Source organism: Dendropsophus ebraccatus, chromosome 3, assembly GCF_027789765.1.
Source record: "Dendropsophus ebraccatus isolate aDenEbr1 chromosome 3, aDenEbr1.pat, whole genome shotgun sequence".
Lineage (NCBI taxonomy): Eukaryota > Metazoa > Chordata > Amphibia > Anura > Hylidae > Dendropsophus > Dendropsophus ebraccatus.
Genome location: NC_091456.1, coordinates 31,387,640 through 31,410,522, shown reverse-complemented (window position 1 = coordinate 31,410,522; position 22,883 = coordinate 31,387,640). Strand labels below are relative to the sequence as shown.

The 22,883-nt window shown below is 42.3% G+C and overlaps 1 protein-coding gene across 2 annotated transcripts in view; it reads left to right on the top strand.

The window, feature by feature from the left end:
* The window catches only part of ASPHD2 (aspartate beta-hydroxylase domain containing 2), a 44,716-nt gene extending 27,157 nt beyond the window's left edge, over positions 1 to 17,559 (top strand). For both annotated transcript variants that reach the window (XM_069964104.1, XM_069964103.1), the window contains exons 3-4: positions 11,802 to 11,915; positions 16,179 to 17,559. In XM_069964104.1, the coding sequence (XP_069820205.1) occupies positions 11,802 to 11,915; positions 16,179 to 16,288 (224 nt within the window). In that variant the 3' untranslated portion in view covers positions 16,289 to 17,559. The remainder of the gene's footprint in view (positions 1 to 11,801; positions 11,916 to 16,178) is intronic.
* The last annotated feature ends 5,324 nt before the right edge of the window (positions 17,560 to 22,883 follow it).

The window sequence follows — 22,883 nt, the reverse complement described above, 5'->3', positions numbered from 1 at the left end:
CATAATTGTTATAAACAGATAACAATTCTTTTTGGCCATATTTGTGTTGTTTGCTACTCTTTTCAGTGCATATTTTTGGAAAGACAAAAATTGTTCCAATTTCAAAAATTGACTAAAAAGATGTTTAAAATGTTCTTTGAGGGTGCGTTCACACCTACAGGATCTGCAGCAGATTTGATGCTGTGTTCAGTTATTTAAATGAAATCTGCTGCAGAAAATCAGCTGCAGATCCTGTAGGTGTGAATGCACCATTAGGGTACGTTCACACTTACCGGATCCGCAGCCGATTTTCTGCTGCGGATCCGCAGCAGATTTCATTCGAATAACTGATCACGGCATCAAATCTGCACCATCAAATCTGCTGCGGATCCTGTAGGTGTGAACGCACCCTTAAAAAGGATCAAAAATTTCCCAATTGCAAAAATGAAAAGGCTGAAACAAAAATTTTTGAGGCTGAAAATTAGCTTAAAAAAACATTGTGGAGACATAGCTATAAAGAAGCACTCCCACAAAGACTCTTTTATTCTCTTTGCCTATGAGGGGTAGACATTGAGAACTTACCATTTGGCAGCATCTCCAAATTGTGGTCCCCGCTTGTGGTTGCAGACACATTTGTATGCATGCGGGAACACAGCCTTAGGATGCATTCACACATCCATATATTTTGCAGACCTATGGTGAATGGTGCTCCTGGATTGTTTCCTCCATCATTGCTGATCCATCATGCCGGCAATGGGGAAACTGTTTGAATACAACCTAGAGAGAAAGTGGAGTGGCTGCACATCACACCCATGGCTTGCAATAATGCCTTTCGGCTACATATAAAAACCAACGCCAGAATGTTGGTATATAATTTGATCAAACCATATTGCCTCATGTACCGCGTGCAGGTCTTCTGGCCCACATAATTTCCTACAACCGCCCCTGTTGGCGCTTGCTTTGGGGGATTGATCACATGACACCAACACTATTTTGTCTTCCACTGGGCTACGTCACAGTTTCAGGCATTTTCCCTCTGTTTGATAGCCTGTGTGATTCATAACATATTAGCAAATTACTTCATTTACAAAAAAATTATCTAAAGTCTTGGCTACTGCTCTCTATTGCCTATTGTGGCTTAGGGTGGTATTACACGGAACGATTATCGTTCGAAAAATCGTTAAATTGTTCGGATTTGAACGATAATCATTTCGTGTAATAGCAGGCAACGATTAAACGACCAACGAGAAATTGTTGATCGTTTAATAGGATCCGGACCTATGTTTATCGTTTGATCGTTCGCACATCGTTCGGTGGAATAAGAATTCACAGCTGAAACGTACGCAATAGCGACGACTAAACGACCGCAAGAACGATCATAAATAACGATCATCGTTTCGTGTGCTTGGGCGAACGATTTCGGGTTGTTTGCCTTAGCGGTCGTTTAAGATCGTTAATCGTTAGTCGTCGGAAAATTGCTTGGTGTAATAGTACCCTTAGTCTCTCAAAGAAAAGGCTAACCAGGATTAAACACAGACAATGGGTGTGAGGCTTAGCTAGCTACTGCTATGTGCGGGTGAGAGGAACAGTGAGATTAAACTGCATACCTACAGTCTGTAATCCTGTCTCCATCCTACAGAGGATATGCACTGTCCCTAAAAGATAAATCACAGCTTCCCTCTCCTTTCAACAGCAACAGCTCAATGCTTAGTGTAAGCTCTTGCCATGTTGTTGTTGTTGTTGTTGTTGTTTCTTTCATTTCTGCTCAAATAGCACTAGTGCATCAGTAACCCCTTCTTCATGTACATGTCATCTACAGTGGTCCCTCAAGTTACAATATTATTTGGTTCCATTTGGTTCTAAACTCCCCAAAATAGGGAAAAAAGATTAAGAAAACAAATAGGCATCTAACACCGATAAAGCAAGGTCTTACATGTAATTGTATAAAATAGCTGCCAGAAGCTGTAAATTTGCTTTCTTTGGAGAGGAAAATTCCTTTTTTTTTTTTTTTTTTTTCAATCTTCAGAGTTTTTTTTTTTTTTTTTAGAAAGCACTTCACCTGGTATTTAAAGGATCAGCTCAACCTGGCACAAGTAAATCACATGTAACACTGTTCTGTACTGCAGAGCGGCCCTACCAGACATTTAGTCACTGCATGCAATTCACTGTTAGGGTATGTTCACACTGAGCAAATACGGCGAAATACCGCAGCAGATCTTTCCGCCGCGCTCAGTGTCCCGATGTGAGTGAGAGGGTGCGTGCTCCTCCGCTGCCATCCTTCTCCGCTCAAAGAATTGACATGTCACTTCTTTGAGCGGAGAGCGGCGGCTGCAGAGGAGCGTGTGCTCTCCCATAGACTGGCTATGGCACACTGAGACAGGCAGGATTCCACGGCTCTTCCCCGCTCATGGCTCTGAGCGCATTTCCGTCTGTGCCATAGACTCCATTCTATGGTCGGATGGATTCTGCTGTCCGTCCAAAGAATGAACAGGTTCATTCTTTGGACGGATGGCGGAAACTGCCCGACCATGGAATGAAGTCTATGGCACAGGGGAAATTCGTATGGCTGTGAGCAAGGGCAGGCTGCGGAATCCGCCACGGGTGATCCACGTGGATTCCGTAGTGTGCACATACCCTTACAGCTATTTTACTAGTAAAATAGACACTTCAGTATTGCACGCATGCCGCAGAGTTCGACTGTCTGTAACAAAAAGACCATTGTATGTTAAAAATATTGGAACCTTTGACTACTGTAACTTGAGAAACCGCTGTACTGTAAATCAAAGTCCAGCACAGTGTTGTCACATAACAGCAAGTAGTATGTGCTGTGATTAGCCAGACAACTAAGGGAAAGGAATAGCCTGTGTGTGTACTACTGGCAAACAGACCAGCTGTAGTCCTGCTCCCTGAAATAGAGAGAATGAGAAATATATCTGCACCATGGAAAGCAAATAACTGCAAAAGGAGCCCTAGAATCATCTTGTCGCCACTCTGAGTGGTCCATACAACAAAACCATACATGTTTTTGAAATGTCAGGTATGTTTTAACATAACGTAAGAAATATGTACAGTACGTAATATTCTGAAATGCGTTTAGCCTTTCCCCACCTTGCCATCTGCATGCTGCAAAATCACAGGAAGCTTCTCTGTTCAAAAACAATAAATCAAATGAAAATGATTAGGAATAATTCTATTCCGACAATCCAATTAAAATGTAGAGTCTAAAAAGATAAATTACTGTATGTGTTGCAAAAAGGTTACATCCATAGCCAGTCAGCGTGTGGATTTGCTTCATTTGAAGGGTAAGCAGTCTGTATTAGAAGAAGCTAATCATGGATGTCATTACACTGTACCGGGAAGGTTAAAGGTTTCATCGATTAGCCGGCTATGGGTGAACCCTTCAGCTCCATGGATATACACTGTACAGATGGCACTATATTGATATAACTTTAATCGATTGGAGCCACTTTTAGTACTTAATGTCCCCTGCCGGTTACATGACACTTTTCATAGCAAGTTTTTTTTTTTTTTTTTCCCTTACTGCCAAGATGCTGTGAAGACATTTCATAGTCTTACTCTTGTATTCAGATCACAGATTCACAAGGCAAAGGCCCTTCAAGCTTCTAATCATCACGTATTTGTGAAAGAAGAAGTTATAAGTATGTAATAGGGATATTAAATGGAGGAGATTTATCACACATGGTGTAAAGTGAGACTGGCCTAGTTGCCCCTAGCAACCAATCAGATTCCATCTTTCCACCTGTGAGGAATAAAAGGTGGAATCTGATTGGTTGCTAGGGGCAACTGAGCCAGTTTCATTTTAAGGGTGTGTTCACACGTAACAGATCCACAGCGGGTTTCTTGCTACGGATCCCTTCCCTGTACACCCTATGGGCAGACAAACTCTCAGCAGGATGGACATCCCGCTGCGGGTTTGTCAGCAGCCTGCCCCGTTAACCCCCAACCGCCGGAGCGTATACATCACCTGCTCCCCGCTATGGCTTGCTTCAGGGGTTCCTGGCACATCCCGCTTGGCCAATCAGTGCGCTGCCCCGCCACAGCACACTGATTGGGCAAGCGGGACATGAAGACACCGGGAGCCCTAAAGCAAGCTGGAGCGGGGACCAGGTGATGTATATGCTTCGGCGGCCGGGGGTTAACGGGGCGGGCTGCTGTCAAACTCTCAGCAGGATGTCCACCCATAGGGTGTACAGGTCAGGGATCCGCAGCGAGAAACCCACTGCGGATCCGTTATGTGTGAACGCGCCCTAAGGCTGGGTTCACACTATGTATATTTGAGGCTGTATTTGGTCCTCATGTCAGGTCCTCATAGCAACCAAAACCAGGAGTGGATTGAAAACACAGGATCTGTTCACACAATGTTGAAATTGAGTGGATGGCCGCCATATAACAGTAAATAACGGCCATTATTTCAATACCACAGCCGTTGTTTTAAAATAACAGCAAATATTTGCCATTAAATGGCGGCCATCCACTCAATTACAACATTATGTGAACAGAGCCTTTCTGTGTTTTCAATCCACTCCTGGTTTTGGTTGCTATACAGCCTCACAAATACAGCCTCAAATATACATAGTGTGAACCCAGCCTAAAAAAGATTAATGTCATATATGTTAAACTTTCTATCAATATAAAACAATACAGCTTCCCGCAAAAATTAGCTGAAAACCAGCTCTATCACGCAAAATGGAGCATTATAGATCCTGCAATGTGACAACAGCTTTTGATGATTTTGTTTTTGTTTTTTTTATAAGAAGATAGTTTCTGTTGTGCTAAATGGGTAATAGTTAAAATACAATACACAAATACAGCTGGGATCGCTGTAGCTGTAGTGACACAGAGAATACATTTATTACCTTATTTTTACCACATGCTGAATAGAAATGGAAAGTTCCAATTTGTTGTGATATTTTGATGTTTTTCACACACAAATAAAAAACAAAACAGTCACGAGATAAGGACCAAATTCTGTGTGAACATGGCCATAAACTGCTTTCATTAAATACTATATGGTGCATGTTAGGGACTCTCAGTGCCTTGACCACACTGGCTAAACTTTAGTCAGATTTAATAACTCCTCTGGTTAAGCTGTTCGGTATTGTAGTATGTGTAGATGTGCCAGTAATGTGTATCGTCACAGCTCCACTGTAAATAACTGCAGGTTACAACCAGCATCTATGGAGAAAACAATGCTGTAATGATTTTTGTACTTTGCTTTTCCCTGGCATAGGCGACAGAATGAGAACTGATTAGCAATTAGCATATAGTATTGATCGGGTTAATGGCAAGGCTCTGCTGGATTGTGCGCTAATAAATAAAGAGCTCACAGCTGCATTGTTAATCTGCAGTCCTGTCCTATCCATTATATCCGCCTGTAATCTGCAACATCATGGGGACATAACCAAGATCATTAACAATCTTGCATGTGGGTTCGAAAAGTAATCAACACGTTATTGTTCTTGGTTTACAGACTATATAAATTTCAGATTTTTAATATGGGTATATATAAAGAAACAATTTAGCAAGCTGTGCGTCCTTCCTGCAGTCTATATTCTCACTGGGCGGATAGGCGGCAGGGATCACCCTGGTGATCTGTAACAATTTAGGTAAAATCTGTAGGGAGAACATTTAGGCTCCTTATCCACGTACAGATAAATCACGTAAAGCGAATGTACCACCGGTACATTGCTTTTCTGATAGTTACGTGGATGGACTGGCGCAGGCGTGCGGATGTCGGTGACGCAGTCCTTTTTTTTGAACCACAGCCTGGTTCCCGCGTATGGCGCCGGTCTGTTCCCGGGCACCTGCCGGGGGTGAAGCTCTAGAGGCAATGGAGCCATGTCATAGACTGTTGGGGATTTCCTCCCACTGGGGGCTGGCTGGCCCACCTCCTGTGCTTCACCCCCGGACGGTGCCTGGGAATAGACCGGCACAGTACGAAAGAACCTGGCCACGGTTCAAAAAAGGGACCGCGCCACTGGCATCCCCGCTCCGACACCAGTCTATCCATTTAACTATCAAAAAAGCAATAGTTTAGTGAACGACAAGCGATGTTTTTTTTTTCTTTAGCGATAGGCGTTTAGGTGATAAGATAAATGGCCATGAAAAGTTATAAAGACGATCATAGTTTCAATTGTAATTCATTGTGCGAATGACGAGTGGTTACCCTGAAAGACTTGCAAGCAATTAAGGTGATTTTTAGGTCGACTCAAAAGATGCGATCAACAACATACGAACAAATTTTCATTCGTTGTTTGATTGTTCCTGCGTTTATACCAGAAGATTATCGGTTACACTTTAACAATTTTACACGTAAAAGGTCCTTTACTACTTCCACAGAGTGGTGGGGGTTGTTTAATTGTACGACTGATCTTATTGAAGGAATAACTTGTAGGGTGAAAATAGTCAAATCTGTGGAAGTGAATGACGTATAATATGGTGTTTTCGTGGGGAAAACACAGCAGAAGAGAATGAGCATCGCATGTTCCCTATGGTGGTGGTGTCTGACAAAATGTGGATTGGCTTCACTTGACTAGAATGGGGCTACCACGTGCAGATCTGTAGGACAGTCCGTGATAGAAAGCCAGTTATTAGTTATAGATTTCTACCACAGGTTATTTACAAAATCCATGGCAGATTTTCCTTAAGGGGTTGACCAAGATTTGAGACACTTTGCAATACTATTCCTGTCTACAGGCTGTGTCGGGTTGTGTTTATTGTAACCCTGACCCATTTTCTTAAAGGGAACCTGTCATGACTTTGTTGACAAAACCACAATTCATCTGGATGATCCCCGGTGGCTTCTCCCTGCCCCATCGGCCTTGATGTGATAGATCTCTCCCTGTACCCAAAAAGGAGAGATCTATAAGTGGAGGGGCGGGGAAAAGCCATCGGGGTTGGGGGGGCCCAGATGGCTCGTGGTTCAGGTAAGACGCAAGTGGTGAAAAGCTGTACAACCTAAGGACCGGTACAGTGCTTTTTTAGGAGGAAAGCAGCCATGTTTTTCTAATTCTGTACAACATCTTTAAAGTGTTACAGTAAGGGCTCTTTTACACAAGCTGATTATCAGCAATGAGCGTTGCTAGAAAGCTAATTTGGCCGATAGTCCCCCCTCACTTAAAAGAGCCACACACCTCTCTGGATAAAGAGAGGGTGTGTGGCTGATTGCAATGTATTTAAATTGTCGCATTAGTTGATTAGCTGTGCCGTGTAAAGGCCCTGCAAGTGAGCGCCAATCAGCAAGATCCGGATGTGCAAAAGGATCCTAACTTTGAAATAATTTGTCCATGTTACACAGACCTGTATAAAAAGTTTACGTTGGTCAGGGCCTGGGTGTTTAGACTTCCACCAATAACAGATTAGACCGTAAGTGATCAAAATTGTTGACATGTACGTGTGACTTGTCAAAAGTTTTTGTTTGTTTGTTTGTTTTTTTATAATAAAAATTAGAGAAATCCTGTGAGATTTTCGTTACTGTGAGTTTGTATGGGTTTACATACTCGCAGTGGATTTTTCATTCCACTGTATGTAAACTCTGTCCACACTCCGGCCTGCTTCTGTGGCTCCCGGCTCCCTGGTGTTTCGCTCATGTTGCGATCAATCAGTGCGCTGTCCCGCTGCAGCCACTGACTGGCTGAGCGGAACGTCATGTAGACCGGAACCACAGAAGACGACAAGAGCACGGAAGGTCAAAGTATGAACTGCAGGTCCACTTTGACCAACGAATGCCCTGTCTAATGCCTTAGGGATTCCATGTAATTCACTTTTTATTTTCCAGCAGCACACATACACAACATCCCTCATTTACAGGATACCCTATCTAATTTAAATACTTGAGTAAGTGAAAATTATTTTCAAACTCATATTTACCCTTCTTTTCTCGGGTTTGTCTACATTTCTACACTTGCTCAATTGGTGGCAGGTTGCTGGTATCATCGCATCAAATGGTGCTCCTGCTGCTCTCGTAGTCGTTCACTTTCCTTTTTCTTCTCCATCCCCTCCTATGTCACCTTTTTTCCATTTTATTCTTCAAATTTTTATATTATGACATTGAAGAAAACCAAGGTTCCATTTGTTTTTCTCTTCTAGGTTTGGCTTTTATGTTTAGTGGTTTTATATTAACAAAGGGAGATCGGTCTCGTCTGAAATCGCCCCCTTGTCTAGTTATCATTCCGCAGCATTTTTTTTGGCTCCCGATTTATCTTCTGATAGTTTTCCATCATAATAAAATGTGTATGGTTTTTAGGTTTTCATTTTAAGATAGCTTTTCTGTAACAGAAGTGAGTCCCAGACTGCAAGCAGAATACACATGTGGAAAGGCTTGGAGGAGGAACATCGAGAGGTTTTGATGTGTGACCTAGTTAAAGTTGTTGCGGTATTTTCTCTTGTAATTAACACCTTTATATCACACCAAGTGATGTGTCACCCCTCAGGAAAGAAAAGACTCTCACAGCTGCCGCATACTTGTGATGTGTCTCATCATTCTGTTACTAGCGTCTCTGGGCTCTCTGCAGTGTAGTATAGGAGCCTTGCCCAAGAAGTTATTTTCTATATGTTCTTAGGCTATGTTCACTTCTTGTATACTCTTGTGTCCATAGTCTTACATTAGCCTGACTTAGGCCAAAAGAATGTCCTTTTGGCTTTCAACGGAATATGTCTTTGCTACATAAGGTATGGTATCCAGTAATCGAGCATCTGGCACTAGCTTATGCCTCCACTCCCTTGATGCGTTGTCAACCATGCTTACCCTGCATGCGTATTAAGGGAACGGGTGAGGTAACTGTCTAAAGTGGAGAACTTTGGCCTCACTGCAAGAGATATGATAAAATAAAAAAATTGGGCACATACAGTGGGGGAAAAAAGTATTTAATCAGTCACCAATAGTGCAAGTTCCACCACTTAAAAAGATGAGAGAGGCGTCTGTAATTGACACCATATGTAGACCTCAACTATGGGAGACGAAATGAGAAAACAAATCCAGAAAATCACATTGTCTGATTTTGTAAGATTATGGTTGTAAGATTATGGTGGTAAACAAGTATTTGGTCAGTAACAAAATTTCATCTCAATACTTTTTTATATATCCTTTGTTGGCAATGACAGAGGTCAAACGTTTTCTGTAAGTTTTCACAAGGTTGGCACACACTGTTGTTGGTATGTTGGCCCATTCCTCCATTCAGATCTCCTCTAGAGCAGTGATGTTTTGGGGCTGTCGCTTGGCAACATGGACTTTCAACTTCCTCCAAAGGTTTTCTATAGGGTTGAGTTCTGGAGACTGGCTAGGCCACTCCAGGTCCTTGAAATGCTTCTTACGAAGCCACTCCTTCATTACCCTGGCGGTGTGCTTTGGATCGTTGTCAAGTTGTAAGACCCAGCCACGTTTCATCTTCAATGCCCTTGCTGATTGAGGGAAGTTTGCACTCAAAATGTCACAATACATGGCCCCATTCATTCTTTCATGTACCTGGATCAGTCGTCCTGGCCCCTTTGCAGAGAAACAGCCCCAAAGCATGAAGTTTCCACCCCCATGCTTTACAGTAGGTATGGTGTTTGATGGATGCAACTCAGTATTCTTTTTCCTCCAAACACGACAAGGACATTCTCCCAATACTCTTCTGGATCATCCAAATGCTCTCTAGCAAACTTCAGACTGGCCCGGACATGTACTTGCTTTAGCAGTGGGACACGTCTGGCACAGCAGGATCTGAGTCCCTGGCGGCGTAGTGTGTTACTGATGGTAGGCTTTGTTACATTGGTCCCAGCTCTCTGCAGTTCATTCACTAGGTCCCCTCGTGTGGTTCTGGGATTTTTGCTCACCGTTCTTGTGATCATTTTGACCCCACAGGGTGAGATTTTGCGTGGAGCCCCAGATCGAGGGAGATTATCAGTAGTCTTGTATGTCTTCCATTTTTCTAATTATTGCTCCCACAGTTGATTTCTTCACTCCAAGCTGGTTGCCTATTGCAGATTCAGTCTTCCCAGCCTGGTGCAGGGCTTAAATTTTGTTTCTGGTGTCCTTTGACAGCTCTTTGTTCTTCACCATAGTGGAGTTTGGAGTCTGACTGTTTGAGGGTCTGCACAGGTGTCTTTTTATAGTGATAACAAGTTTAAACAGGTGCCATTACTACAGGTAATGAGTGGAGGAAAGAGGAGACTCTTAAAGAAGAAGTTACAGGTCTGTGAGAGCCAGAAATCTTGATTGTTTGTAGGTGACCAAATACTTATTTTCCACCATAATTTGCAAATAAATTCTTACAAAATCAGACAATGTGATTTTTGGGATTTGTTTTCTCATTTTGTCTCCCATAGTTGAGGTCTACCTATGATTTAAATTACAGATGCCTCTCATCTTTTTAAGTTGGAGAACTTGCACTATTGGTGTCTGACTAAATATTTTTTTTCCCACTGTATATATGGAAAAAACAGCAACCAGCACCACTATATGTAAGCAAATAGTCCCATGAGGTTCACCAGTATAGGATATTGCATAAATATACGGTGGTGCTCACTCCAGTTACAGTGTGTCAAATTAATATAATGTAGAAGAAAAAGAAAAAAACATTAAAAATTCTTTACTTTATTTCATCTTCTTAAAAGCTTAAACGAAACAAGTGCAGGACGAGCATAATATGGACGCCAGGGCTTCTCAATCAGCACGGCAGCGTGACAGCTGTTTCGCGTACAGAAGCTTCTACAGACGCACGTCTGTAGAAGCGTAGTTCCGATATGCGAAACAGCTGTCACGCTGCCGCGCTGATTGAGAAGCCCTGGCGTCCACATTATGCTCGTCCTGCAACTTAAAATTAAATAATTTTTAATGGTGAGTGCCCTCAAAAAGTTTTTTCTTTTTCTTCTAATATATATATATAAAATAAAAAAGGGGAAGAAGCCGCACCTCCAGTTCCAGGTGGCGGGTGCTGTACGGAGTAAGCCCCTAGGCTCGGGGTCCCAACAAATATCGAAGAAAATTCCGCAGCACACCAGCTTGTAGTGAAAAAGGAGTAGTATTTATTGCAAGTAGCAAAAACACAAAAGAGATGCAACGTTTCTGTCTACTCCAAGACCATTGTCAAGCATGTCATGGCGCATGGTGCTAGTGTACTGACACAGTTCCACAGCTGTGTCAGTACACTAGCACAGACATTTAAACAGTATCTGAGCTCCCAACATCATCATAAATCATGATGAAGGGAGCTTACGGACAGATTGTGGTGATCGTGTGAATGGCCCCGCAGTAAGTAAAAGTAGGGTTGGAGGGAGTAACCCAGCACCACCAGCTGCTAACAGAATTTGTAGCACTATTCTCTGTAGGGAGTTGACAGGTTCACTTTAAGGGTATGCTCATTTGAAGGTTTGCATATTGCATATCTGGCATGTATTTTACTACTGCGACAAAAATTGTAAATGTGCAGCAGATACGCACAATGATTAGCAACATTGTCATTTAGTGGGACTAAACCTCAGTGTTTCTGTACAAAACGAGTAACGCACTACTTATTTCAATTTCTTGGTGCAGCTAAAAATCTGCAAATAAATTTTCCATCCCATGTGAACAGGGTTGCATTAACCCCATTTACACACAGAGGATGTGAATTGTCATTGGATTTCGCACCAAAATCTGAGTTCTATTCTGACCACTTACTCTGGAACTTACCAGTAATTTTAATAAAGGCCACATGTCTGTTTGAGGTATTGATACCGGAGATAAATTATTCAAACAATTTCTTCTTCTACAATGGGACTTAGTATCAGATATGCCATAAAATGGTTCTCTATAACAATGTGCCATGTTTCATTTCAAGGTCTACGAATCCCAGCTAACTGTGAGCTAGTGGTAGGAGGAGAACCTCAGTGTTGGGCTGAAGGACATTGCCTTCTTTTCGATGACTCCTTCCTGCACACAGCATTTCATGAAGGTAAAAATAATAAATTTGTTATTATAATGTTTATTGAAAAAAATGCCAAGTACTGTGTATAAATTGGTGGATTGGTGGTCTGTTTGCAAAAAAAAAAAGTTACAATCAATATGCCCGGTGTACCCATGAGATCAATGATTGTAGTGCAGCTGTATAGCCCTTCTCATGCTGGGGTTCAGAGAACTTATGAGTTGGGTTGAGTGGAATTGCCAAACTGTTCAAGTTCAGCAATGTTCTCTGAACTCGAAGTTGGATGCCAGCCTATGGCTCTATTCATGTTTTCCAGGACTTCTTAACCTTTCCAGCGTTGCGTAGTGTTAGAGAACGTTGCTGAACCAGAAGAGTACTGCAAGTCTGCTCAACACTACATGTGAACAAGCACTTCAGAAGTATGGGAAGAAGTAGTACCCTTCCTTATAAAAAATTTAAAACAAACAATTAAAGAAGTAAATACCCCACGCCCCTTCCCCCCCCCAAAAAAAAAAAAAAAACACACACAGAGACACACAGGATATATACTTACCATTCCTCTGATGACGGTCGCCGTTCGAATTTCCCGCCAGCCACGCCCCCGCTATCTTCGGCTGCCGTCCTCACTTCCGGTTTCGGGTGCAGTGAATGGCATAGAAAAGGCTACTGGTGCACATGTGCAGCAGCAGCCTTTTCATTGGCTGGAGCGCATCACGTGGCTTCCAGCAAGCTCAGTCAATCAGGGCTTGGCAAGCTGGAAGCCACGTGATGCACTCCAGCCAATGAAAAGGCTGCTGGTGCGCATGTGCAGCAGCAGCCTTTTGCTCTCCCATTCACTGCTGTGGAAGACAGCGGAGAGGAAGGAGACCAGGACTGCCGCCTGCTGTGACGACATCGACCTAAGATGGCAACCGGGAGAAGAGGACGGGGTCGACAGTGATTTGGTGGAGTCAATGACTCTCCCTGCTGCCTGGTCCTGTGTGCGGCGTCTCTCTCCCGCTGCTTTCAATGACTGTGCGGCTGGAGAGAGACAGCGGGGACCACAGTATAGCAGTGCTCTCGCCGCTGCACACAAGACCAGGCAGCGGGGAGAGCGCTGCTATAACGTGGTCCCCGCTGTCTCTCTTCAGCCACACAGTCTTTAAAAGCAGCGGGAGGGAGATGCCGCACACAGGAACGGGCAGAAGGGAGAGTCATTGACTGCAGCAGGAGAGAGAGCGGGAAGGGAGGCCGGCGGCATGGATAGGTACGGGGGGGCTAGGGGAGGGCAGCCAGCGGCATAGATGTGTGCGGGGGGGGGGGCTAGTAGAGGGTGGCCGTCAGCATGGATTAGTGAGGGGGGCTAGGGGAGGGTGGACGGTGGCATGGACAGGTGCAGGGGGGGCGTCCGGCGGGATGGATGGGTGTGGGGGGTTATTAGGGGGCTAGGGGAGCCGGTGCGGTATGGACGGGTCCCGGAGAGCCTCTTCCTGCCACCCGGTGAGTGCACAAGCTGCTATGGATGACTGCAACCCCTGCCGACATTATAATGTAATTTCTCCATATACTGCGCCCCCTGCTGGACGCTTCATAGGAATTACACCCAGCTCTGCCCTTATTCGTGACATTTTTTTTAAAGAAATTGAAGTCTGCATGTTCTACTAAATTGAGGGAAAAAACAGTATATGTGCATTTCCCATAATAAGTGTATATTAGTAATTTGTCTAACCTTCCTTATGTAATAACATATTAAAAAATAAATTTTGGCCGGAGTTGTCCTTTAAAGATCAAAAATAATTACAATCTATAGTAGCACATAGTCCATAAGAGAACAGTGAAAAAACAGACGTTAGAGACAAGTTTAAAAAAAAAAAAAAAGAAAAAAACGCTCCCTGAATATATAAATAATTATCGTAAATGAGTAACCGAGCGAAAAAATTATATGTACAGTATATTTTCAATAAAGTTACATTATTTTTTCACATTTAGGCCATTAGGAGCTGTGTTCAAATAAAATAGCCAATCAGCCTTTCTTTCCGATAATCTACATTTGAGGTCCCACCGCATCTCATCCTGTATACTTTCTTTGTTGTATATATTCTTAATGCCTTTAATCTTCCTGCGTGACAGGTAATAAACTGTTTGGATACACCTGAGACATTGTACCCCCTTGGGTTTATGATGTAATTAACATACTCCAGGATTCCTATTTTCAGGGATCTGATAGAACATCCCATATAAGCCTTGCGGCATTCACTGTATTCCATCACATTCACGACATTTTGTACGATTGCAGTAATGAAATCTTTTTTCTTTTGGGTATTGTCTTGCAGTGCAGTCATACTGCCTAGTGCCAAGGCTTTTCTGAATATTATATTACAACCACTGTTTAATATGGAATCTAAGGGCCCTATTATACGGCCTAATATTAAAGGAGAAGTGAAAATTTTTATTAAGGTATTGTATTGCCCCCAAAAGTTATACAAATCACCAATATACACTTATTACGGGCAATGCTTATAAAGAGCTTTTTCCCCACTGCACTTACTACTGCATCAAGGCTTAACTTCCAGGATAACATGGTGATGTCACTTCCTGGATAAAATGGTGATGTCACGACCCGACTCCCAGAGCTGTGCAGGCTGTGGCTGCTGGAGAGGATGATGGCAGGGGGACACTAAGGGACACAGGGCACTGGAGGGACACTGAGCATCCCTCTGCCATCATCCTCTCCAGCAGCCACAGCCCGCACAGCTCTGGGAGTCGAGTCGTGACATCACCATTTTATCCCGAAAGTGAAGCCTTGATGCAGTAGTAGGTGCAGGGGGAAAAAAGCACTTTATAAGCATTTACCATAATAAGTGTTTATTGGTGATTTGTATAACTTTTGGGGGGCAATACAATACTTTTTAATAAAAATTTTCACTGGACTTCTCCTTTAAGGAGCAAGTGAGCACCTGCCAGGTCAGTGCCCGCTTACTACTCCTTCCCTGTTCGTTGTCAGTGGTATTACACACATAGACAGCAAGCACAGGTGGGGCGCGGGGAGCAGTGGAAGGTGCTTCCCAAACAATCTTTATATTGTCCGGGTGGCCCATAGAGGATAGCAACGGTCTGCTGCCGCCGCACCTGTTGCTTGGAGCGACGGTCAGCAGTCTGTCACTATCATTATCGTTCTTTTTGGAAATGTTCAGTATGTCGGCTGATCATTGCCTTTGAACATGAGCTATTACAAGATTATGGTCCAGAACGGCTGGTAATCGGCTAAATATGGCAGATAATTGAGTGGTGTAGCAGGACCTTAACTTTGTGATGTGTTAGATTGCCTTAACAAGGAAACCCCCAAAGTTAACCCATGCCTCCTCATGCACTTAAACAACAAATGCCATGCAACTATGATATTTTATGGTTGCTGCTCCTGTGTTGTTCTTCTGATGACATCCCGCTTTCCCGCTCCGCTATGTGGTTGGCTAAGTGAGGAATGGGACGTCATTGGAAGAAATAACATAGGAGTGCCAGCCAGAAGGTAGTACAGCTTCAGCACTGGGGAAGGTAAGTATGCTGGCTTTTGGTATTTTAGTGCACAGGGAGGTAGGACTTTTAGGTTGGGGGTTATATTCAAGTAACAACTTGATTGTCACGTAATAAATCAGTTCTACCTAAACTATTCATATTTCTTTTTTGCATGTGTCAACATTTGGTTTTAATATTTCTCATGTGTAAGACATAGCCCGCTTCCCCTCTAAAAGGCTACAGCTCCTTTATTAAACCTTAAAATTAAAGTGTGATCTGGCCAGTAATAGTGGGTTACCAGCAGTTTATTTGGGTAAGTTTGGCCCCACGCACATGACCGGGAACATAATCCAAAAATGTTACGACCATTAAATTTATAATTAATTATAATTAAGCTCTCTGAAACCCATTCTCAAGGTCATGGGATGGGTGGTCTGACATACTCTTATCACCTATAATTTGTAAGGCAGGTTAGAACAGTGAGATACGCCTTTTAAAGGGGTTATCCAGTGCTACAAAAACATGGCCACTTTCTTCCAGAGACAGCCCCACTCTTGTCTCCAGCTTGGGTGGGGTTTTGCTGCTCAGTTCCATTGAAGTGAATGGAGCTTAATTGCAAACTGCACCTGAACTAGAGACAGGAGTCGTGTTGTCTCTGAAAGAAATTGGCCATGGTTTTTGTAGCACTGGATAACCCCTTTAATATAATCTTTTAACCTTTTTTTTTAAAGTTAAAATAGGTTGACGACTACAAAATATTAAAACGGTGATAAATACATTCTTTTATCTTAATCTCTTTAGGATCAGGTGAGGAAGGTCCTCGAGTGATTTTCATGGTTGACTTGTGGCACCCCAATGTGGCAGCAGCTGAACGCCAAGCCTTGGATTCCATATTTGCTCCCGGACGCTGATTTAAGAAGAACAATTTTGCAAGAAAACCATCTATGCTCATGGGATATTATCCTCCCAGAAAAAAAAAAAATAGAAGAAAAAAAAAAAAAAAAAAAAGCTTGTCTCTAAAAGGAAAAAAAAAACCTTCTATGTATATTTACTACATCTTATGTTATCTATTTAACCATTGGCTTTTCCATAGGTTCACATTGTAGAAATTATGTGATGAAGAAAAAAAAAAAGCATAACCATTCTTGCAACTCTCTGGCACGAAAGAGCACCGAACTCGAGTCAGCGGAGGAGAGCACTTGATATGGAAATGAAAGACTCCCGACTCCGTATTTAATAAACAGCACAAACCAACCTTCTACTTAAAAGCTTATTAACAATGAAACCAGGGCTGGGAGAAAATCAATAGGCGCTAATAGGAAGTATTCAGGGAATGGCTGGGAAAGACTCTACAACGCTCAGTTCTGTAGCAAGGACTGTATTATCTCACATTGCAGCTAATACCATACTCCATTCTCTACTAGAATGCAGCATTATTATAGTATGTTACATGTCGCTACTGTATATTTATACCACTCCGAAATACAAGTTAAGGACGTGACACAAGCGGTGTACTCCTAACATGAACGTGACAAAACTCCCGTCAGGTTCATGTCGAAAATTGATCAACCATGTAGGATTTCCTTCTAGTTCTCATAGATATATCAGGGTGAATACACCCGCATTAATCATATGGGAGACGTCTCTCTCCGCTCAGCCATGACCTGGAAAAAAAATATAAAAATAAAAAATCTTTTTTTAAATGAGCTTCAGATCTGCTCGGGAATGCAGACGATAACCGCTCTAGAGAAAACCGGAAGAAAATTGAGGACTTTCTACTATAGTCCAAATTTCTAGAGACTTTTTATTTATTTTTTTTTAAATTGATGAATAGGAAGAAATCTTTAGATGTCTAGATATTTATCTCTTCAGATCTATATGAGCTCACTAATGTAGCCGTGGGCATCGGAAAGGGCTGGGGCAAGATTATTTTTAAAGGAATTTCAGAGATCTTGTATCTTTATCCGACCAAAGCATTTTTTTTTTTTTTTTCTTTGATAAAAGGGAATATTTTCAGTTTGTCTGTCTGGTGTTCCAGCGCCAGATTTAAGGATTTCTGATGGCTTTAAAGCAGCCATTTTGTCTTTAACGTAGAGAAGAATTTTTTTTTTTCTTTTGTCTTGTACTTTCGCAGTGCAACAGACCTCCATTTTGTTCCGTAATAAATAAATAAAATAAAAAAATGTCTAAGATATATGATGATTTAATTTGGTATTTTCTTGTGGGATAAGATGAATAAATGTTTTTCCATATATGAAACACGCAATCGGAAATGTCAGTTTGGGATTTTGTACATAACCATTTTACTCCAACGAAAAATTTATTCTAGCTATTTTCACTTCTTCCTTTTTTTTTTTTTTTTATAATATAGTTTTGTTTTTTTTGTCTAATAGAACGTGCATGTTTTCAATCTGCTGGATATTTGAACTTTGGTCGGGCTGGATGTGTGTAGACGTTTGCATGAGATTGTGATAGATCACATATGAGATCACAAAACTTTGAAACCTATGCCAACGGAAATGGGGAAAAAGAAAAAGTTTGGACACACCTTCTCATTCAAAGAGTTTTCTGTATTTTCATGTAGCGCCATGCTATTCCATCCAGTTTGTGTTTAGTTGGACCATCATTCATTTTTTCACAGGACAATGACCCCAAACACCCCTCCAGGCTGTGTAAGGGCAATTTGACCAAGAAGGAGAGTGATGGGGTGCTACGCCAGATGACCTGGCCTCTGCAGTCACCAGACCTGAACCCTGTTGAGATGGTTTGGGGTGAGCTGGACTGCAGAGTGTAGGCAAAAGGGCCAACAAGTGCTAAGCATCTCTGGGAACTCCTTCAGGACTGTTGGAAGACTATTTAAGGTGACTACCTCTTGGAGCTCATCAAGAGAATGCCAAGAGTGTGCAAAGCAGGAATCACAGCAAAAGGCGGCTACTTTGAAGAACCTAGAAGACATGCTGTATTTTCAGCTGTTTCACACTTTTTTGTTAAGTATATACAGTAATTCATAGTTTTTATGCATTCAGTGTGAATCTACAACAATTTTCATAACCATGAAAATACAGACAACTCTTTCAATGAGAAGGTGTGTCCAAACTTTTGGTCTGTATTGTATATGTTATATTCATATTCATTCCTTTAAGAGATTTTCCACTCAGTGATCACCCGAGACCCTCTGCTGATCATCTGTGACACCCGGCACCGCCTACTGATCAGCTGTTTCGTGCGCTCACCACACAGTAAATAGGACCGGTAGCAGTTGGCTCCATTCAATAGGTAGTGGCAGGGCCATATTACCAGCTGCTGCTGCCCTAGGCACTAAACCTGGAGACGCCGCATCTTGGGGAGCGTGAGGGCAGTGGTTTCGCCACATGCGTTTCTCTACTTTGTTTGAATCGCGTTTTTCCTAGTTTTTAACGGCTTAAAACATACATTTCCACATTGAATCACTGATTAGAGCCGTCTGCATATTGTCTGAAGGATATCTCACCACATCTCACCACAACAATTGCACCATACAACCCCCCTCCCCCCCCCCCTTGAAAAGACACCAGATTTACTGGCAAGTCTGAACGGGAGGTGGGAGACTAAAAAAATAAAAGCAAAAAAAAAAAAAGTTGTTTCCTTCCCCCTGGTCCCTCGTGCTGCCCCCCTGCAAGGTGCTGCCGTAGGCACTGGACCACGGGTGCCTAGTGGTAAATACGGCCCTGGGTAGTGGCCAAACATGGTTACTGCAGCTTGGCTGCCATTCACTTGCAAGGGAGTTAGGGCCCATTCACACTACAGAATGGGAGACAAAATTCCTGAATCCTGTCTGCTATTTCTTTCAGTGGGAGGCCTTTCGCAAACAGTAGTTTCTGGAAACCAGAAAAGGGCCATATAAGCATTCGGTCCGATCATTTAGGAAGCAGTCTGCCCCACCTGTGGATTATAACAAGCACATACATTGTAGTATTTTATCGCTTTCCCAGCCCCTGCCAGACATTTACGTCCTGGTAAGTGATTTATTCCAATGATGTTTAGGTTCTGGATGTATTCTACAGCTATAGTACACAGCCCCACTGTAATATAATGTGACAAAGCTTTCTAAGACGGATGTGGATTCCCTGAGTTGCGATTATATGTGTGAGGGATAAACTAAGAAGCAGAGTCTAAGGGATCCCTAGGTTATCCCCATGTAATCCCACTACAGTGATTTGAACTTGGCTGCTAGAAGACCTCATGTTGCTACCCTGAGAATGGTCTTTATTAGCAACAGCCCATCATAATGTATAAAAAATTTTCATTAACCCTTAAGTGACAGCCCATATATCCTTTTTTTTGGGCCGATGGGTCTCCATGGCAGCCACTGACATCACGGATGTGGGGTGGTCCATGCGCCTTATGGTAAACCCGTTGCCAATCCAGCGTAAGGACTAGTAAACTTGAGCATATTACACATATATGACTAACGAGGATGCGTGCAGCATGCCAGGAGATGCAGTTTGCCGGGCGCCGCCATCTTGACAAGGTACCATCTTTTTATAGAAGTTTCAAACAGAGCTATTGAGATATGTACAAGCATAGAACGGGTCGAAATGATTGTGGAGGATTGGTAAGTAAGTCCAGTGGGGTTCAATATATTTTGGATTGGAAGACCATGGGCGGAATTCCTCTTTAACCATACAATACATATTTGGTATCGCCACACCCTGCTCCATCCATTTAAAAAAAATACAAAAGTTACAGATCTTGGATTGAGACACTATTTTTTTTTTTTTTAATAAAAAATGTTACTACTGTGCCAAACTAGTTTAAAAAACCCTATATAAATTTGATATGGCTGTACTGATCCAGAAAATAATACAATAATGTCAGCTTTTGACATGCTGAATCCCCCCCCCCCCCCACCCCCCGTTCAAAAAAAAAAGGGGGGGGGGGTTTATAAAACTTTCTCAGTAAGTTATAAGAACCTCATATCGGCACTGTTAAAAATAAAACTTTTCCTGCCTATACCAAAAAGATTTATATAGGTCTTGGGGTGTGGCGATGAAAAAAATCTGGGCCAAACTGGCTTGGTCTCTGAGAGGGTAAAATTTTCCATTAGAGACAAAACAATAAAAAAACGTTTCAGTATCTGCTCCTAATATATTTTTAATCAGTAGAAAAAAATCTAGGTGACACATCCCCTTCAAAGAACTGATCAAATTTCATCTATATACTGATTAACAGTGATAAATACGAGTGTAAATGTGCCCTGAAGGGCGAATGAATATTCAGAAATTAATATTTAGAGTTAGCTCGGGGTTACCAGTAAATTAACCAGAAAAATCATTCTATACATCTGTATTCAATTAGAATATCAACCATGTCCATTTAATAGAATTTTTTTTTTCTTTTATCAGGAATTAAAGGTGCAGTTTTTGTAAACTGTAAAGAAACATACACATATTTTAACCAACAGATTTTTAGGCTATGTTCAAAAGCTGTAATACAACGGCCGTTGTATTACAATGCAGGGATTGGCCGTCATTTAGCAGTATTGGCTGGCCGATTACCTTTTTACTATTTGGATGCTTGCACTCCAATTAACCATTGATCACAGTGTAAAGTACGGTCGGCAGCCGTACTTTACACTGTGTGCATGCACTATTTTCTTTGGCCTCTGTTCACCAAACTGCAGCCAGGGAAAATAGACATGTCAATTCTTTTCGGTGGCCACAGTATATACAGTGTGTATACCCTACACCTGTTGTCCCATTGAAATTAATGGGATTGTATTAGTTTCAATAACAGCGGTCGTTCAAAGAACGATTGTTGTTAATAAAATTAATACATTGTGTGAACATAGCTTTAAGCTGCACAGGTAAACGGACAGATAATTGTGCAATACAATTATATTTTTACCAAATTCAGACCCAGAGAAAAAAGAGGGGCTGCACCTCACACCCATGGTTCACATAAATGCCTCTCTGCTTTATTTAAAAACCAAAGCCAGAATGTTGATATATAATTTGATCAAACCATATTGCCTCATGTACCACGTGCAGGTCTTCTGGCACACAAGTCCCTACTCTAAAACGACACTGTACCGGTCAGTGACCGCCAACCCTGCAAAGCAAGCGCCAACTGGGGAGGGGGTGGACACAGAATGGCCCTGCAAACCCCACTGTCACAGGACCAAACCCCATGGCCCCCCCACACCCCGTAGGCAGAGAAGATGTCCGCCAAGCAACACAAGTGTGAACAAGGCGTTACTACTAGAGATGAGCGAACCTCGAGCATGCTGAGTCCATCCGAACCCGAACTTTCGGCATTTGATTAGCGGTGGCTGCTGAAGTTGGATAAAGCCCTAAGGCTATGTGGAAAACATGGATATAGTCATTGGCTGTATCCATGTTTTCCAGACAACTTTAGAGCTTTATCCAACTTCAGCAGCCCCAGCTAATCAAATGCTGAACGATCGGGTTCGGATCGACTCGAACCTGAACCCGGTTCGCTCATCTCTAGTTACTACTCACCAATGCACCAGCAGGTAGAATGGGAGAAAGAGGAGGTACTTACCATATGCGAACAGGTGCTTCTTGCTGATTGGGGTCAAATGGGTCTTACAAGAGAGGAGTGCTAGCCCCAAAGGCTGCACCTCACACCCATGGTTTACATAAATGCCTCTTGTCTATATTTAAAAACCAACGCCAGAATGTTGGTATATAATTTGATCAAACCATATTGCCTCATGTTTTCTCTAGGTCTATATATTTTTTTACCAAAGTCACTGGCCTTTTCATAAGTCACAAAATTAGTTTTTTCTTCTTGTTTTTTTGTTTTTTCCCCAAGTTTCCAGGAGGTGGAGCCAAGCTCCTGAAATACTGGAGCATCGCCCGCCTCCTGGCTTCCCTTCTCTCCCTGCCCTGCATGATTGCCATCCTGGGCTCGCTCACTATGCCAAACCCTGTATACAGATTACGTGGCTGCCCTGTGCATACTAATAACAGTGCGTGGTAATTTTTTGCTCAAACCTCTGCCCACAGTGGAATCTACCACAACTCTATTAGTAAACATAGTGTGGACAATCAACAACACACAAATGATTATTCGATCATTGCCCGCAATTATATAGGATTATCGTTTAAAACTGAATGATATAGCGATTTTCCACACGATAGCCATCCGATGTAATAGGGCGCTAAGTCCTGACCTCTATCTAATACTTGTACTGCAGGAATATCTAAGAAAGCTTTATTCTGGGTTAAAAAGTATGTTCAGTCAAAACCAAGAGTGGGTGCGAATCACAGAAATAAGGTACAAATTTATTATAGTTTATTCTGTGTCATTTTCACTTCTCGTTTTAGTGAACTCTGCAAACTGAATTTTGGCCATTGGTTTACAATACTAGTTATACATTTAAAGGGATTATCATCTTTTAAGTTTTAAAAGGGCCCTAAACTATTAAAAATAACAAAGCATCAGTAACTCTCCTCTCATTTGGTTGATCCTTCGTTTAGGCTCTAGTCGTCATCCCTATCG